Source organism: Sapajus apella, unplaced genomic scaffold (genome assembly GCF_009761245.1).
Source record: "Sapajus apella isolate SASKATOON/1434 unplaced genomic scaffold, GSC_monkey_1.0 scaffold46, whole genome shotgun sequence".
In the NCBI taxonomy this organism is placed as follows: Eukaryota; Metazoa; Chordata; class Mammalia; order Primates; family Cebidae; genus Sapajus; species Sapajus apella.
Window position 1 is genome coordinate 5,562,723 of NW_022436986.1, and position 19,249 is coordinate 5,581,971.

Consider the following 19,249-nt stretch of genomic DNA (forward strand, 5'->3'; position numbering starts at 1 on the left):
AAACATGTGTCATTCATTTCCTTTTACCTTTGCTGCACATTCTTCCTACCTAACCACTGTACTTAAGGAATAGTCAAAATTCAACTTACTTTTACAAAGCCTACCTTGACTCTCTAGCAGGAGTTTCTGGATTCTTTTATTATATTTATTATCTTATTTTCCTTTTTTAATTAGTTATTTTATTGCAAATGTAATAACTACCTCCCCAGTGAGATAAGTTCCTCAAGGGATAGTTTTCTGGATCACTCATTAGTGCCTATTGTGATGTTTGAAACGTGTAATACTGTTGTGTTGAGTACTGTTTATTTTTATCTTCAGGTTTACCATTGCTTGTTCAGAGAACAATTGCGAGAACTATTGTGTTACAAGAAAGCATTGGCAAAGGTCGATTTGGAGAAGTTTGGAGAGGAAAGTGGAGGGGAGAAGAAGTTGCTGTTAAGATATTCTCCTCTAGAGAAGAACGTTCATGGTTCCGTGAGGCAGAGATTTATCAAACTGTAATGTTACGTCATGAAAACATCTTGGGATTTATAGCAGCAGACAATAAAGGTCAGTAACGTTAGCTTTTCCGTATCTTGTCTATAACAAAATCTCTTCAAGTCTTTACAGATACGGTGATTAAACATCATCAGAGTAGATGAGAAATCAATGTCTGTCATGTAGATTAGACCCATTAAGTCAAATATAATATATTAGTAACTTTAGTAATAGAACTAGGAACTTCTTAAAAATTTTCTTGACTCTTGATAACATATTCATAAAATCCCTTATTGTTTTATAAAATGTGAAAGAGCTATTTAAAAAAGATATGTACTTTGGTAGGTTTAGTTTAGGGCAGTTAGTTATTGAGAACAGTCATGGTATAGAAAAAAATGTATAAACTTGCTCAAAATTTGAGAATAGGGCTCAGATAGCCATTTCCTTTTAATCTCTTCCTGACCAATAGGATGTTTCAATATAGACTATTGACCTTATTTATGGGGAGAGTAAAAATAACTTGTCAGTGTTCTGAGTTGCCAAGGGCTAAATAGATGAATCTTTTGGTAAACTCAAAGAGAGAAAAGGTTTCTTCAACCACCCTGCCATAGGTAACCATATGGACGCCTGCTTTCTCTATCGTGCCAGTGCCTGAGGCCCAGCGTCAGGTCAGATGCTGAAGAAGGAAGGAACCCTGTTGGTAGGGAGTCAAAATGAGTGGGGACTGCAAGCAGTGATCTCAGATTGCTGCTGCTGCCGCTTTCTTAACTTTTGTTAATACCTTTATGCCCACAATTCCTACTTTCATTGCCTCTGTCAGAGACTTGTATTTCAGCTCCACACTTGTCCCTACCCCTGAGTCAAATGTATTTCCCAGCTTTTCTATTTAAAAAAAAAATGCTGTCATTATTGCTTAGCTTGGCTGGACCTGTAGTCATCGTTTTCCTTCTCTCACCTTCCATTTTCTTAGCAATATTTATTCAAATGTTAACAATTTTTAATCTCACTTGTAATTATGGGTGATTTTTATTTTAGTTTCTCTGGGTTTTCAGATTTATTTACAAGCATGTACTGCTTTTTTTTTTTTTTTAAACTTATTTGTAGAAAATTTCCGGTATGTGGAAAAGCAGAGTAGTTACACTGATCCCTCATCATCCAGCGTCAACAGTGGTCAGATCACTGCCATCATAATTGATCTAGTCCAGCCTACTCTGCCCTAACTGCATTATTTGAAGCTGGTCCCAGATAACATCTTTTCATCCATAAACACTTGTAAATGTAATTTGTATCTTCAAATGATGAGGAAATGTTTTTATGAAACAACCACACTACCATTGTTAATTTTTTTAATGTTATCAAATATCCATTTAGGTTCAAATTCTGTAATTGTCTCTTATTTTAAAAAGTTATTTATTCAGATTATGATCCTAAGTCCACACGTTGCATTTGTTTGATATTTCTCTTATGTCTTTTAAAATCTTTAGGTCCCCCTTCATCTTTTTTCTTCTCTTGCAGTTTATTTGTTGAAGAAATTGGATTGTTTGTCCTGTAGGGCCTATCACATTCTGGATTTTGCTAATCGAATTTCCATAGTGTCTCTTAACTTGTTCCTCTGTGTTTTCTAAAAACTAGTAGTTAGATTTACAAGCTAAACCTAATTGGAGTTTTACTGGTTTTCTCAAAATACACAGTAAAGAAGGATATTATATATATCTTATTGCATCATATGTGGAAGTATATAGTATTTGATTAGGATGGGGCAGTGATGTATATGATTGATGTAGGTAGTGAGTATCAATGGCACACGACAATGAAATATTACTTAAGTTAAAAATAAAACACAAGTAGTAATCAGCCTGACCAAATCCTTAGTTCTCATTTTCGTTTCTGCCTCTGACACCATTTATTTCCTCCCCCAAGTCTTAAAACAACCTTTTCTTTATTTACTATGTTCAGTGACCCTAGACTTTCTTTGTTCCTTCTTATTTCTTTATAGTTGTCTTTGTTTTCTCAACTCTTACTCTTCTCACCGGTTCATATGAAGGTACTGATTCTACAAATGGTAATTTCTTCTTCAAGAATGTACCCACACTCATGGTTGCAAACTCTACCGTGTTGGCAACTCTTAAATCTGCATTTTAAAGCTTAAACCTCACCCCGTGTCTGGTTTTTGTCACATTCCAAGTTACAAACACAGCAGCACAAAATGTTGGTGAGTCTGTGCCCTGAACTGCTAACCAAGCTGATGCTGTCATCTGGTGGTCACCATGGGAACTAGCTGACCCTACTGGCTCTTCCCTACTCCCTTTCTTTCTCCTTTTCAGGGCTTAATGTATTTTCTCTGAGCCTAGCTCCTCCTTCCCACTTCTTTATCTTCTCCTGATTTAGTTAATTCCACCCCCAGCAGCCCTTTATATGTATGACCCCTTATATATAACCTTCCTTCTGCCTTTCTTGTCAGTAACCTCTGCAGTCTCCCTTTCTTCCATCTGCCTGTCTTCCTCTTTATTTCTTGTATTGGTGAACTTTTCAAAATTCAGTAATAGATAAGAGGCATGCAACTAAGCTAGTGATGTACCTAAAGCAAGGGTGCGAGTTTGGACAGAATCAGTTTATAAAGTTCATGAAGGACAAGTAAATACTACATCCTTTAAAATGTACCCAGAAATCTCTTCCAAAATCTTCTGAAAAGTTCCCGTTCCTTTCTTAGTCTCTTCTAATTGGAGTTGCTTTTCTTCTTCAAGTAAATATCTTCAAAATAGAAGCTGTTTCATGTCAATATGGATTTTTTCTTTTGTTTTACAACCAGCAGGGAAAGAAAGAGCACAGTTTAAATTATGTACTTCTTGCCTAAAGAATCTAGTATTTTGTTTTTTAAATCTTAACAGTCTTACAAAATAAGATGTTATTCTTGTTGTATAAAAGGAGAAACAGAGGCTGGTTGGCTAAGAAAGCATCAATAACAGGCAGGCCATGGATTCCAATCCAGGTCAGAATGACTCTAAGCATGCATCTTTTACTGGATTGTGCTGTCTCCTAATGTTGTAATGCTTTCTTACTTCATAGCTTAATTAAATATGTGGTTTTCTAGCTACTTCCAGGTTAAATTAGACTTTTGTGGACCAGTCTAGCCTAGGAGCCTAGCCTTACCATTATTCCTATGAGAAAACATGTTTTAAAATCATGTGTTGGCTTACAGAGGAAATTTTGGAACCCACATTCTTAGTTGTTTGAGTTTAGTCCCAGCTTTTCCAGCTTTTTCTCCTGACATTTCAGTTCCTATTTCAGCTTCCCTATGTGTTAGAGGTATCACTATTTCTGTTTTTCTAAGCTAGCAACCTTGGAATCAATCATCTTATCTTGCGTCTTTGTGAACTGTGTATACAATCTGTCGCTAAAGCTTGTCATTTCTCATCGAAACTCGCTTTCAATTTTGTCCCATACTCTTCCATTCCCCCTGTGGCCCCACTGGGCTCCAGAGACTTCTTACCTCCTTCCTTTCTTCTCTGTTCCCTTCCTGTTTTTAGCGTTTTTTCCTTCCAGGAGCAACCACTGAGCACCCAACCCGACCCAGGGATTTTTCTAGGCACTTAAGGGTGCCAGCTCTGATACTAATTATCTGTGACGACTCAAGAAAGTTACCATCTTTGTCTCTTAAATGGGATTAATTATCCTCGCCTTATCTCAAGAAGAGGGACTTACTCTGAGGAACTAAAGGATGTGTATATAAAATATAAGATAAACTGAATGTAGAAGGAAATACAGACTTAAGTGGCATTATACTGCAGTATGTGACTCAGGATTGAGAGTAAAAAGTGATAACCTTTGAACAAATAAGTCATAAATGGTCCACAGCCCAACCAAAATGCTATTAATTCTGTTTACAGACAATGGTACTTGGACTCAGCTCTGGTTGGTGTCAGATTATCATGAGCATGGATCCCTTTTTGATTACTTAAACAGATACACAGTTACTGTGGAAGGAATGATAAAACTTGCTCTGTCCACAGCGAGCGGTCTTGCCCATCTTCACATGGAGATTGTTGGTACCCAAGGTAACTCTATTAGCAATTTTATTATTTAAGCTTTAAATTTCCATGAATAATGTCTATGAAAATAGAAGGTAGAGGCCAGGCCTGGTGGCTCACTCCTATAATCCCAACACTTTGGGAGGCTGAGGTGGGCAGATCGCTTGAGCGCAGGAGTTCAAGGCCAGCCTGGGCAACATGGCAAAACCCCATCTCTACCAAAATACAAAAAATTATTTGGGCATGGTGGCATACACCTATAGTCCCAGCTACTCAGGAGACTGAGGTAAGAAGATTACCTGAGCCTGGGAGGTCGAGGTGCAATGAGCAGACATCATGCCACTACACTCCAACCTGGGTAATAGAGTGAGATCCTGTCTCAGGAAAAAAAAGAGAAAGAAAGAAAGAAGGAAAATAGTAAGTAGCCTAACTGGAGATATTTCAAACAAAATTTTTAGATGAGAACATTTTATCTTTCAGTTCAAAGTTTCAAGTAGAGCTAGGAATCTGGAAATTTGTTTAGAGATTCTCTAGTCATTGTAACAAAACTGATTTTTTATTTTTAATTCTTAAAAGTAGCATTCAATCTTTGATTTTTGAGGATTTTAGTTTCAGAATTCGAGTCTAAGTGAATATATTTTTATGTGTAGTATTAAATGAGAAAGTGCTTTGAAAACTTCAGCATGTTATATAAATGTTATCTGGCCATCTAATAATTATATTTGACCTTGAGATAAGGAGACTGCATGAGATAGTTTTAGAGTTGAAAAATTAAATACTAAGTTTTAGTTATGTAATTTTATGCTATGGTTTTTGTGCCATGTAGGATTTCAGATGCCAGTATAGCTCTCTGCTCTAGCAGTTTTCCACTTGCAACCCAGTGGCTCCCCCATTCCCCACTTTACATACAGTATAAGTGCCAGTTCACACCTTAACCAGCTCCATCTTTGTAATTATTGTTATTATTGATTATAGCAGTTTTATTGAGTTATAATTCACATCATACCGTTCAAACCCACTTCAAATTCAGTGGTTTTTAGAATACTCAAGAGTTGCACAACCAACAAACACTACAGTCAATTTTAGAATATCTTTATCACTCCAAAGAGAAACCCTGTAGGCACTAGCAGTCACTCACCTTTCCCCCCAAACTCCTAGTCCTAAGCAACAGCTGCTGCTTTCTGTCTATAGATTTGCTTATTCTGCACATTTTATATAACGAATCATACAATATGTTGTCTTTCATAACTGGCTTCTTTCACTTAGCATGTTTTCAAGGTTCACTTACATTGTAGCATGTATGAGTGCTTCAGTCATTTTGATGACTGAGTAATACTTCAGCGTATGGATATACCACATGTTGTATATCCATTAGCTGATGGGCATTTGGTTTGTTTCTTCTTTTGGCTATTGTAGCTAATGCTGTAATGAACATTTGTGTATAAGTTTTATGTCGGTACATGTTTTGGGTTATCTTAGGTATATACCTAGGAGTTGAATTCCTGTAGCATATGATAACACTATTTAATGGTTTGAAGAACTGCTATACTATTTTCTTAAAGTATGTGAACCATTTTACATTCCTGCCAGCAGTGTGTAAAGGTTCAAGTTTTCCACATTATAATTTTTTTTTCTTTTGAGACGGAGTCTCCCTCTGTCACGCTGGAGTGCAGTGGTACAATCTCACATCACAGCAATCTCCACCTTGCAGGTTCAAGCGATTTTTCTGCTTCAGCCTCCCAAGTAGCTGGCATTACAGGCACATTGCCACCATGCCCAGCTAATTTTTGTATTTTTAGTAGAGACGAGGTTTCACCATGTTAGCCAGGCTGGTCTCGAACTCCTAACCTCAAGTGATCCTCCCACCTCGGCCTCCCAAAGTGCTAGGATTACAGGTGTTTTTAATAACACATATTCTAGTGGTTAGTATCAAAGATAATACACCTAATACTGAGTACATTTCAATTGATAGGGAAGTCATAATCTACATGCATGGTTCCTGGGCTGCTGGAATATCAGTCTATGGCTAAGTTTCTTATAAAGAATTCATAAGGCACCAACAGATAAACTGATAAGATTTTTTGCCCCCAGTCTTGGAGTCATTAATCTATTTTTATTGTCCCATTTTCTTTAAAGAAATATAATTTCAATGACTTTTGGTGTAATGATTCACTTGAGTTTATTTAGTAATGGCTTAGGTATTGTTGGTCATGTGGGCTGAAATGATTTGATACATTTGGGTTAGGAGAAGAGACTTTTGAACCTAAAGGTATGAGTTGTGATTGGTGTTACCTTTTAAGCAGTCATGTTTAATTTTTGATTCTTTAGGAAAGCCAGCCATTGCTCACAGAGACTTGAAATCAAAGAATATCTTGGTAAAGAAGAATGGAACTTGCTGTATTGCAGACTTAGGACTGGCAGTAAGACATGATTCAGCTACAGATACAATTGATATTGCTCCAAACCACAGAGTGGGAACAAAAAGGTATACTTTTGAACAAATGTATTTAATATCTTCTGAAATCACCTTTTTCACCTTCTCTTTTATGTGTACGTATCATCACTGAACTCAGCTTAAGCTTGTACTTTATTAGATTGCCAACAGGCAAGAAGATCTCATGGTCTTGCCTTCTCTGAAGCCAAAGTTACCTGACTTAAAAAGATGCCTGCTGATGGAAGGTTGCCCTTCCAGAAAATATTAGTCATGTTAATTATAATAACAGTAGTAACTCACATTTATAGGGCACCTATTATGTGCCAATCATCTAGCTAATAGGTCTTTTACTTATATTGTCTGATTTAACACCCTTCTCAAATACTGTGCTGTAGCTAGCCCTGCTGTTTTAATATTTCAGTCCCTGAAAATATGTCTTTCTTTCTTTCTTAGAACTTTTGCACATGCCGTCCCCTGGAGCATACATTACCCTACTGTTTCTCAGCCACATACCCACCTTTCCTGTAGGAAGTTTTTTCTGGTCCTCAAGACTCTTAGGAGTCCCTCCAAGGGCTGCCATAGCACACTGAACTGGGACCATTGAGGCACTTATGCATTATGTTGTAACTGTTTGTTTATTTGCCTGCATATTCTATTAGGTGCAAGCTGCATGAGAGCAGACTTGTATTCTCAGCATCCTTCACAATGCCTGATACATGGTAGATCCTCAGTAGATATGTGTTGAGTCCATGAGTCTTCAAAAGAACTTAATTAGGCAGGTGTTGTTACCCTTAATTCACAGATGAGGGAACCACCTTGTGGAGGTTAAAGAATTTGCCCAGCTTCATGTGGATGATAAGCCAGAGAGCTGAGATTTGAACCTGGGCATTTCTGACACAAAGCCCTTTTCACATGTTGTCACAGCATTTTTTCAAACCTACTGCCTTGGCCTTGGAGAGAGCCGGAGAGCTGGCAGCATTAGTCTATTCAAATTGCATGTATGATTTTGAGATTTCTGGATTCACTGGGGATTCTGAACTCTCAACCGGCTAAGGGGTGCTTGGCAGTGGTTGCTGCTGGTCTCTGTGGGTCCTGACCCATAATTTTAGTAGTTTTTTGAAGCTTCAGAACCCCCTAGTGTAGCATCAGTAGGAGAACTGGCATTCTTTTGTATCTATTTTCTTTTTCCCTGGAGTATATTCCTGCCCTTCCTTTTATCCTCAGTGAGAAGACTTCTAGATTCAAATGCATGGTTTCTGCCTAGTACATGTATAGGTGGTGTACATTAGGACATCTTAAATGGTTACAATGGTTGTATGTGTGTCTTTCATTGGAAACCAAGATCATGAGGCAGGTAGCTTGAAACTGCTGTTTCAGCATTTTGTGGGATTCAGTTGACATCATTAATGTGCAAACCAGTGTGTGCATTTAATATTTTTCTTGAGTCTGATGTTTGCTATGTAATATTGTGTGCAGCTGTCTATGTATAGAGAAATGTCTGAGTGGATGTTCATCACAATGTGGCAGTAAGGGCATGACTTTCAAAGTTCTTTTTGCAAATTTTCTTTTAGGTACATGGCCCCTGAAGTTCTCGATGATTCCATAAATATGAAACATTTTGAATCCTTCAAACGTGCTGACATCTATGCAATGGGCTTAGTATTCTGGGAAATTGCTCGACGATGTTCCATTGGTGGTAAATTGTTCCCCTTTCCCCCAACAGTTTGTCATGAACAGAAGTTGTTCAAGAATTGTCTTCTTTTTTTGTTGAATGAAATTATGTACAGTCCATCATCTGAAACAGGAGGTCACCAAGTGCCAGAGAAAACAAAGGCGATGAAATCTTTGGGAGGGGACAGTGCCATGGTGTACACATGCACAGCTCTAGCCTAGTGTATTCTCTTACTGTTTCCATTTGAATCTTGAGACTCATCAGAACCCAACCCCTTGTTATATTGGAATATAGTTCTTTAGAAAGGACAGCTGCTTGAGAGGCTCACCTAGGAAGCTGTTTCTAGCATGTACCTGGGTGACAAACTTATTTTTTTTCTTTGAGATTGCGGCTGTTTTCTCCAACTTGATAGTTGTAGATTACATACACAGAATACAATTATGTTACCATTGTGGTGTTTTCTAGAGTTTGTTTTAACTTCTAGCTTTTTAGATGGAGCACTTTTTAATGCCCAGGAAACAGTCTCTTAGGCTTGGGGACCTAGGCTTGGCTGAGACCTAGTGCCTTCTGTTTTTGAGGCAGTGAGGGACAGAGTATTTCTCTGTATTGTAGTAAATAGGACATATTATTGACAGATGCAAGTACAGAAAGCAAGTGGAGAAACCTTAAACTTGCCTCATAGGATTCATGTCTCACAGAAGTGAGAGCCTGTTCACTCACAGAATAGAATCTCAGTTGCTGCACAGTAGGGCTCTAGGGGAAAATGCCAGTCTGGTCATCACAGCTCATAGTTTACTGTCATTTCAAATAGGCTTTATTGATCTCTTGGCAATACTTAGTTTCAAGGTGTGGGCTCAATATCAACTCAGGGAAGTGGCCTGTGAATACAGATGTGGATGAGATAGAGAAAGCTATTCATCTCAGTTCCACCTACCTACTTTAGTAATGAGACACTGTACTAGGGCTCTCGGGTGATCTTTTTAATGGTTTGGCATTAGCTGAATAAATTCTTCAAAATTTAATTTTCTTTTAAACTAATACAGGTATTCATGAAGATTACCAGCTGCCTTATTATGATCTTGTACCTTCTGACCCATCAGTTGAAGAAATGAGAAAAGTCGTTTGTGAACAGAAGTTAAGGCCAAATATCCCAAACAGATGGCAGAGCTGTGAAGTGAGTATTTCTTTTTGATATTAGGCAATTTTCTAAACTGCTTCTGCTGAGTAAGTGAAAATTTGCTACTGTTCTTTAAGGAAAACAGACAAGAATTTTCTTTTTCATAGCAGTCAAACCAATGTGTAAAAACAGAATAATTTGGTTTTCATATTCAATTGTAAGCACAGTGAAAGGGCTATGGAACATTTGCAGTGGCCTTTACATATCACAACATAGTTCAGATCTGCCAGGCAAACTTAAGGCACATACTTTTTAAATGAATGCCTCCCTTCAGCCAGGACAACCCAGAATGGTGGACAGTTACTGGACAGGAATAAGGAGACAGGTATTCTAGACCAGCCTGGCTACCATTTTAAGGATCTGACTTGAACAAATCACTTCAGTTCTCTGGACCTTAATATCCCTTTGTAAGGTGAGGAACTCAGATAAGGTGATTACAAAGGTGTTTCAAATGATTTTCCATTTCATTCATCTGATTGCCTAGATGACCATTAACCAGGAATTTGTGGAAAATGCTTTTTTTCAACAGTGTCTGAGCTTCTCAACAGCTCTAACAAAAAGTTTTAGAAATGTTTTTGTAATTGCAGATTTAAGGATTCCTAAGACAAATTTTCTTTAACCTCTCCTTAATTGCTAGCTGTTACTATTATAATATTGGTAAAGCAGGGAATATTCCTCCAGGTTTGAAGTTTTGTAGCTTAAAAGCTATAAAAAGCTGTTCAGTTCAGTAGTTGATTTTACATCTTAAACTATTGTAGGACTCAGCAGATCCTCTGATAACCAAGAGAGCTTGCTACCTCCAACAAAGTCACATCTCCAGGCCCAGATAAAATGTATTTCAGCATGCTCAGAGGATTTGCATGTGACATAAGAGTGCTGCTAGATTTTGTCTTTCAGAAATTTTATCTACTCGGGAGGCTGAGGTGGGAGGATTGCTTGAGCCTGGGAGGTCAAGGCTGCAGTGAGCTGAGAGCATGCCATTACATTCCACTCTGGGTGACAGAGTGAGACCCTGTCTCAAAAGAAAAATGTGATCTGGATGCTTCAAAGTACAAACTTAAAATTTTAATGTGAGGTCAGGTTTCTTCTTTGCTTTGCCCAGCTCTGGTTTAGGATTTGGCCTTTTCAGGTTTGCTAAGTGAGTCAGTCTTTGACCACCTGCTTTCCAGCACTGACACCAGTATTCTATTGATGGAAATTTATGTAATTTCTACTCATTTGCTATTACAAATAATGCTTCCACAACAACAACAGCAACAACAACAACAACAAATGTATATCTGTCATTTAAAAAAAAAATTTATAGGTAAAGATTCTTATCCAAACAAGTGGAAAATGGCAAGTGCATTAATTATTTTTCTTGTATTTTCTTGTAGGCCTTGAGAGTAATGGCTAAAATTATGAGAGAATGTTGGTATGCCAATGGAGCAGCTAGGCTTACTGCGTTGAGGATTAAGAAAACATTATCGCAACTCAGTCAACAGGAAGGCATCAAAATGTAATTCTGCAGCTTTGCCTGAACTCGACTTTTTTCTTCAGATCTGCTCCTGGGTTTTAATATGGGAGGTCAATTGTTCTACCTCACTGAGAGGGAACAGAAGGATGTTGCTTCCTTTTGCAGCAGTGTCATAAAGTCAATTAAAAACTTCCCAGGATTTCTTTGGACCCAGGAAACAGCCATGTGGGTCCTTTCTGTGCACTATGAACGCTCTTTGCCAGGACAGTTACAAAATGTTGTGTAGTCTACCTTTATTTTTTATTAACAAAACTTGTTTTTTAAAAAGATGATTGCTGGTCTTAACTTTAGGTAACTCTGCTGTGCTGAAGATCATCTTTAAGGGCAAAGGAGTTGGATTACTGAGTTATAATAAAACATTTCTTATTATTAAAGAAAGTGATTTACTCCTGGTTAGTACATTCTCAGAGGATTCTGAACCACTAGAGTTTCCTTGATTCAGACTTTGAATGTACTGTCCTATAGTTTTTCAGGATCTTAAAACTAACACTTATAAAACTCTTATCTTGAGTCTAAAAATGACCTCATATAGTAGTGAGGAACATAATTTATGCAATTGTATTTTGTATACTATTATTGTTCTTTCACTTATTCAGAACATTACATGCCTTCAAAATGGGATTGTACTATACCAGTAAGTGCCACTTCTGTGTCTTTCTAATGGAAATGAGTAGGATTGCTGAAAGTCTCTATGTTAAAACCTATAGTGTTTGAATTCAAAAAGCTTATTTATGTGGGTAACCCAAACTTTTTCTATTTTGTTTTTTTGGAAAGGTTTTTGTGGTATGTCATTTGGTATTCTATTTTGAAAATGCCTTTCTCCTACCAAAATGTGCTTAAGCCACTAAATAAATGAAGTGGCATTAATTAGTAAATTGTTAGCATGATCATGTTTGAATATTCTCACATCAAGCTTTTGCATTTTAATTGTGTTGTCTACGTATAATTTTAAAATAACAAGTGGCACTCTAGATGCTTATAGTACTTTAATATTTGTATCATACAGACTAATTTTTCTAAAAGGGAAAGTTTGTCTAGCTGTTTGTGAAAAGTTATGTGGTATTCTGTAAGCCATTTTTTTTCTTTCTGTGTTCAAAGACAGTGTTATTTTTTTAAAAAAGGAATTACATTTAAAATTAGAATATGGTTAATGTTAAATAATAGGCCTTTTTCCAGGAAGGCAAAAGTAGTTAGTAATTTGAATAGATAACTGATGTGCAAAAGTCACATTGGTTATGTAGGAATGTTTGGTGGATCCTCTGTCTTTGTAACTGAGGTTAGAGCTAGTGTGATTTTGAGGTCTCACTACACTTTGAGGAAGGCAGCTTTTAATTCAGTGTTTCCTTATGTGTGCGTACACTGCAACTGCTTACTTTACATGTAATTTATGTAATGCATTCAGTGCACCCTTGATATCTGGAAGAGGTGGTAGCTAAAGAACATTCTGAGTATAGGGTCTTCTCCATTTATACAGATGTTTTTGTCAAGTTAAATATTGAAAGAAAACTTGTCATGGTCTTCTCACATTAAGTTGAAACTAGCTTGTAATAACTGGTTTTTACTTCCAATGCTATAAAGTCTCTGCAGGGCTTTTGCAGTTTTCAAAGTCCTTTTATCACTGTGATCTTGTTCCAAGGGGAGGAAAAACTATCCTAGCTGTGAGCCAAGACTTTGACTTTATAGTGCTGTCAGTTCCCCAATACAGGGTCCGAATAACCAATACAGTATTTTAGTCAGGAAGAGAAAGTGGCCATTTACACTGAATGAGTTGCATTCTGATAATGTCTTATCTCTTATACGTAGAATAAATTTGAAAGACTATTTGGTCTTAAAACCAAAGTAATTTTAGAATGAGTGACATACTACATAGGAATTTAGTGTCAATTTTATGTGTTTAAAAACATCATGGGGAAAACGTGCTTAGAGATTATTATTTTGACTACAAAAAGTTGATTTTTTCTGTAGTTACCATAATTTCATTGAAGCAAATGAATGAGTTTGAGAGGTTTGTTTTTATAGTTGTGTTATATTACTTGTTTAATAATCTCTAATTTTGTGATCAGGTACTTTTTTTTTGGGTTTTTTGGGCCATTTCTAAGCCTACCAGATCTGCTTTATGAAATCCAGGGGACCAATGCATTTTATCACTAAAACTATTTTTATATAATTTTAAGAACATACCAAAATTTGTCTGATTTAAAGTTGTAATACATGATTTCTCACTTTCATGTAAGGTAATCCACTTTTGCCGAAGATATTTTTTATTGAATCAAAGATTGAGTTACAGTTATACTTTTGTTACCCAAGTGGATAAAATGTACTTTCAATGAATCAGGGAATTTTTTTAAAGTTGGAGTTTAGTTCTGAATTGACTTTACATATTACTGCAGTTAATTCCTTTTTTGGCTAGGGATGGTTTGATAAACCACAATTGACTAATATTGAAAATGAAAGTAACTTAAAAGATGGGATGGATCATGATTACTGTCAATAACTGCAGATAAATTTGATTAGAGTAATTAATTTTGTCATTTAAAAACACAGTTGTTTATACTGCCCATCCTAGGATGCTCTCCTTCCAGGGTTCAACTTGGCTAAAACACCCTCAGTAAATTGTGTGTCTATATTCATTTTGCCAATAGCCAGGAGTAGTGGGGATGGGGGAAATACGACTTAGTGGGCATAGACATCCCTGCTCCATCCTTTCTGGCTCCAGCTGTTTCTTGCAACCTGCTTTCCTCCTTGCTGGTCCCTGACACAGAGACCGTTGCCTCCCCCACAGCCTTTTGACTGAAGAGCTGCTTTGGAGATCTAGAGTACAATGGCTGATGAAAGTTGTGGGACATATTTCCTCTTTTTTTTCGTCATTAGAAGTGGCAGGGAGGGGTCTCCACATTTGGAGATTGAGCAGATGAGGCTTGGGATGCCCCTGCTGGTTGCCCTCCTTTGATGTTAGCCATGGATGAGGAATGGGATAGCAGCAAGGTGGCTGCTGTGGCAGTGGGAGTTGTGCCAGAAACAGTGGCCAGTTGTATCCCCCATAAGACAGGGTAAGGTCCGAAGAGCTGAGCCTGTAATTCTGCTGTAATAATGATAGTGCTCAAGAAGTGCCTTGAGTTGGTGTACAGTGCCATGGCCATCAAGAATCCCAGATTTCAGTTCTTATTACAAAATCTAAGTGGTCACTTCACGATTTTGTAGTCCATCCATGGGTTACCTCTTTTCTGTATGTCTGAGAACTGTCAGATAGAGGCTGTTTCATAAAACAAGATGACAAAGAGATAATTGCACGACAAAATCAGTATGCCATTAGTCACATCATCAAAAGCTTATTTTTATTCTTGCACTGGAAGAATCATAAGTCAACTGTTTCTTTTGTTTCTTAACCATGGCAGTGTTCTGGCTCCAAATCGTGGTGATTCCAAATAATGGTTCTGTTACAGTTAGGCAGAAAATGCCAACTCAGATATTTTGAGATACTAAGGATTATCTCTGGACATGTACTGCACCTTCTTGTCTCTGTTTTGGATTACTGGAATACCAATGGGCCCTCTCCCTAAGAATGCTGGACTTCTAGGATATTGTGAGGATTGTCAGTACATTAAACTTTTCAATCCCATTATGCAATCTTGTTTGTAAATGTAAACTTTTAAAAATACAGTTAATAACATTCAACCTGTTTCTTACAACTTAAAAGGAACTTCAGTGAATTTGTTTTTATTTTTTAACAAGATTTGTGAATTGAATATCATGAACCGTGTTTTGATATCCCTCTTTCACGTTGTGCCAACGGAATGGGGTGTTTGATATTTCTGTATATGTCAAGGAGATGCTTCAAAATATCAATTGCTTTAAACTTAAATTACCTCTCAAGAGACCAAGGTACATTTACCTCATTGTGTATATAATGTTTAGTATTTGTCAGAGCATTCTCCAGGTTTGCCGTTTTATTTCTATGAAGTATGGGTGTTATGTTGCTCATTTACTCTAATGGTACTGTATTGTTTGTGTTTGTACCCCAGATAACATCATCTGTACTTTGTTTTCTGTATTGTATTTGTGCAGAATACTTTTGGCTTTATCAGTGTAATCTCTGCCCTTTAAGATATGTACAGAAAATGTCCATACAAATTTCCATTTAAGTTGAAACTGAGAAGCGTGTAAAGAGAAAAAAAAACATAAGCTGTGTTTCCCCATAAGTTTTTTAAGTTGTATATTGTATTTGTAGTAATATTCCAAATGAATGTAAATAGGAAATAGAAGAGTGATGCTTATGTTAAGTCCTAACACTGCAGTAGAAGAATGGAAGCAGTGCAAATAAATTACATTTTTCCCAAGTGCCAGTGGCATATTTTAAAATAACGTGTGTATGCTGGAATGAGCCATGCTGTATGTCGTTGCTGTAGATAGCAAGTAGAACCTTTGAGTTACCAGAGTCTCTTTTCTAACCCTGTCTAGTGCAAGTTACAATATTATAGCATGTTTGAGGAGTACTCACCTGTCTGCAGGTGTGACTCTGTGCCTGGGGGCTTTTCTCTACATGCTGAGGGGTGTGGGTCTTCCAAAGTGCGGCATGGTGGACCTGACTACAGGTGAACTCTGTTGCCTTTGGCTCAGCACGTTTGTTAGTGTCCTGGGGGTGAAAACTTGGCTGATAAAGAGAACTGGAAAATCATGATAGAGATGTGGTCCCCAATCCCTTGACTGACTCTGGGGAGGGGCTTTGGGAATAGGATTGCTCTCACATTAGAGATAGTTACTTTAATTTGAAGGCTGGATTTAAGGATTTTTTTTTCTTTATAATAAAGACATCACCAGGATATGGAGCTTTTGTTGACAGTTGGAAAAAAAGTGAAATTTAAGACATTCCCAGACAAATACTAAGAATTTGTTGCCTGTGGACATCTGCCTTACAAGAAATACTAAATCCTTCAGACAGAAAATAAATGACACCAGATGGTAACCTGAATCCACTGGATGAAATAAAGAGCACCACAAATGGTGGATTTGTGTGTAAATAGAAAAGACTGTGATTGTATTGCTGCCATAACAAATTACTACAATGTACTGGCTTAAAGCAACACCCGTTTATTAGCTCAGAGTTTCATAAATCAGAAGTCTGGGCATAACATAGCTCAGTTGGTTCTCTGCTCCATATTGTAAAAGGTCAAAATGAAGGCATTGGCTGGGCTGCATTCTTTTCTGGAGGCTCGAGATGAATAGGCTTCCAAGCTCATTGAGGTTGTTGGCAGAATTCAACTCCATATGGTTTAAGACTGAGGTTGGCCAGGGGTTGTTGTCAGTTTCTAGAAGCCACTCATATTCCTTGGCTCGTGGTTCCCGCCTCCATCATCAAAACCAGCAACAATGGGTTGAATCCTCCTTGCACTTCCCTCTGATCTCCCCTTCTGCCTCATCTCTCCACTGTCTTCCACTGCATCTCTGATTCTTCTGCTTCCCTCTTTTGCTTTTAATGGGTCAGGTGATTACTCTGGGCTCATCTGGGTAATCCAGGATAATTACTCTATTTAGTAACCTCAGTTTTACCTGCAAAGTCCATTCACAGCAGTACCAAGATTAGTATTTGATTAAATAGAGAATGGGAATCTTCGGGATATATTTGCCTACCAAAATAAATACAAGTTCTCAGCAGCATAAGACTATGTAGTAATTATAACACCATGCTGTTGTGTTTACAGTACAGGTGCAGAGTATATTAATAGCACAAAGGAGTGGGTAGGAAATGGAGCTCTATTGGGACAAAGCTGTATTTTATTGGAATTAATTAGTCTTAAGATTGTAATAAATTGAAATGCATACTGTAGACCTGGAGTAACCACTAAAGCATCAATTAAAAAATGTATTTAAAAAAATGGTAAACCAAGAAATATTTAACACAAAAGGCAGAAAGAGAGGGACAGAGAAGCAAAATTGTATGAGACATTTGGAGAACAAATGTCAAAATGGCAGCCATAGTCTAATCATACCCATAATTTCATTAAATGTGAATGGTCTACATAGTTAAAAGGTAGAGATTGTCAGGATGGATTTTTAAAAAATCAACTATATGGTGTCCACAGAGGCACACTGTAGATTCAAAGACCAATAGTTTGAAAGTATGGAAAAATATAAAACATCCCAACAGTAATCGTAAGAGAGCTGGAATGTCTGTATTAATAAAGTGGGCTTTGAGACAAATACTACTAGAAATAAAAGATACTTTAAAAAGTCATATATTCGAGAGATATAACAGTTAACATATGTATATGCACCTAACAGGACCACAAAATAATGAGAAAAACCATAGAATCGAGAGGAGAAATGGACAATTAATATTTGGAGGTTTTGACACCTTACAATAATTGATAGAGTGACTCAATTGAGAATCACAGTCACATAAAAGAATGCTGTCAGCCAACTTGTCCTAACACTTACCACCACCCACCACCAACAGAATGCACTCTCTTTGTCAGTGCATGTGGAACATTCTCCAGGGAAAACCACATGCTATTTCATAAAAAGTCTCAATGAATTTAAAAGGGTTGAAATAGTAAAAGTATGTTCTCCAACCATGTTTAAATTAAATCGGAAGTCAACAGAAAATTACAAAGCCCCAAATATTTAGAAATTAAGTTACACATTTCTAAAATATCCATGTATTGAAGAAGTCACAAAGGAAGTCAGAAAATTTTAAATGAAAATGAAAGTACAGAATGTCAAAATTTATAGTGTATAACTAATACACTGCTTAAAGGGAAATTTACACTTTTAAATACCTATATTTTAAAAGTATTTAAAGCCAGTGAAGAGAGATGCAAAAATCCTTAAAACATAGTATTAGGAAATTGAATCCAGCAACAGATAAAAAGATTTATACAGGAGGACCAAATGGACCATATCCTAGGACTGTAAGCTTCATTTAACATCAAAAATATCAATGTATTATACCATACTAATAGAAGAAACAATAAAACTCACTATAATAACTAAATAGCTGCATTCGTGATGAAAACTCAGCAAACTAGAAGTAGAAGGCAATTTCCTCAAGCTAGTGAAGGGCATCTGTAAAAAATTCACAGCCAGCATGCTTAATGGTGAAAGAATATTTTTCTCCTTAAGTCAGGAACAAGTAGAGAACATCCTCTCGTCATTTCTATTCAGTGTTGTCATGGAGGTTCTATCCAGTCCCTGCTCCCTCTCCCTACAAAAAGACTATAAAGACATTAGATTGGGGAAAAGAGAAAAGCTGTCTTTACAACTAATATTACCTGTCAGAGTCTAAAGAATCTACCAGAAAAAAAATTTTTTAAAAGCTATGAGACCCAATAAACTTAGCAAGCAAGCTTGTAGGAAACACAATCAATATTTTAAAAATTGACATATTAGCAATGAAAAATACCTTCTAACGTAAACTACTCAGAAGAGCGTCAAAAAGAATACAATAATACATTTATTTAATCGAGAAAAATATTGCTGAGGAAAATCAAAGGATCTAAATTAATGAAGAGAACTTCCATGTTCATGGATTAGAGAATTCAATGCTGTTATGATGGCAATTCTCCCCAAATTGTTCTATAAATTCAACTCAATCCCTAGCAATATTCCAGAAAGATTTTCTTTAAATTCACAAGCCGATCCTAAAACTTATATGGAAATACAAAATGTCTAAAAGACCCCAAATGATTTTAAAATACAATAACAAAATTAGATGAATTACCCAATTTCAAAACTTACTGCAAGGCTACAATTATCAAGAGTGTTTACTGACACAAGGATAATTGGTCCTATAGAGCAATGGGACAGAATTAAGGGTCCAGAAATAAACTCTCACATAGGACCAATGGACTTCCAAGATATGCACAAAGATAATTCAGCAGGAGAAAAGACAGTCATTTCAATAAATGGTGCAGAGACAATTGGATATCTGTATTTTAAAAGGAAGGAA

General features: G+C 36.8%; 1 protein-coding gene across 5 annotated transcripts in view; it reads left to right on the forward strand.

Moving 5' to 3' along the window:
* TGFBR1 (transforming growth factor beta receptor 1) overlaps nt 1-16,075 on the forward strand; it is a 51,138-nt gene extending 35,063 nt beyond the window's left edge. For 4 of the 5 annotated variants that reach the window (XM_032240180.1, XM_032240176.1, XM_032240179.1 and 1 more), the window contains exons 4-9: nt 319-549; nt 4,365-4,532; nt 6,834-6,990; nt 8,511-8,635; nt 9,655-9,785; nt 11,165-16,075. In XM_032240180.1, coding sequence (XP_032096071.1) covers nt 319-549; nt 4,365-4,532; nt 6,834-6,990; nt 8,511-8,635; nt 9,655-9,785; nt 11,165-11,290 — 938 coding nt within the window. In that variant the 3' untranslated portion in view covers nt 11,291-16,075. The remainder of the gene's footprint in view (nt 1-318; nt 550-4,364; nt 4,533-6,833; nt 6,991-8,510; nt 8,636-9,654; nt 9,786-11,164) is intronic. The other variant, XM_032240177.1, reaches the window with a different exon arrangement.
* The last annotated feature ends 3,174 nt before the right edge of the window (nt 16,076-19,249 follow it).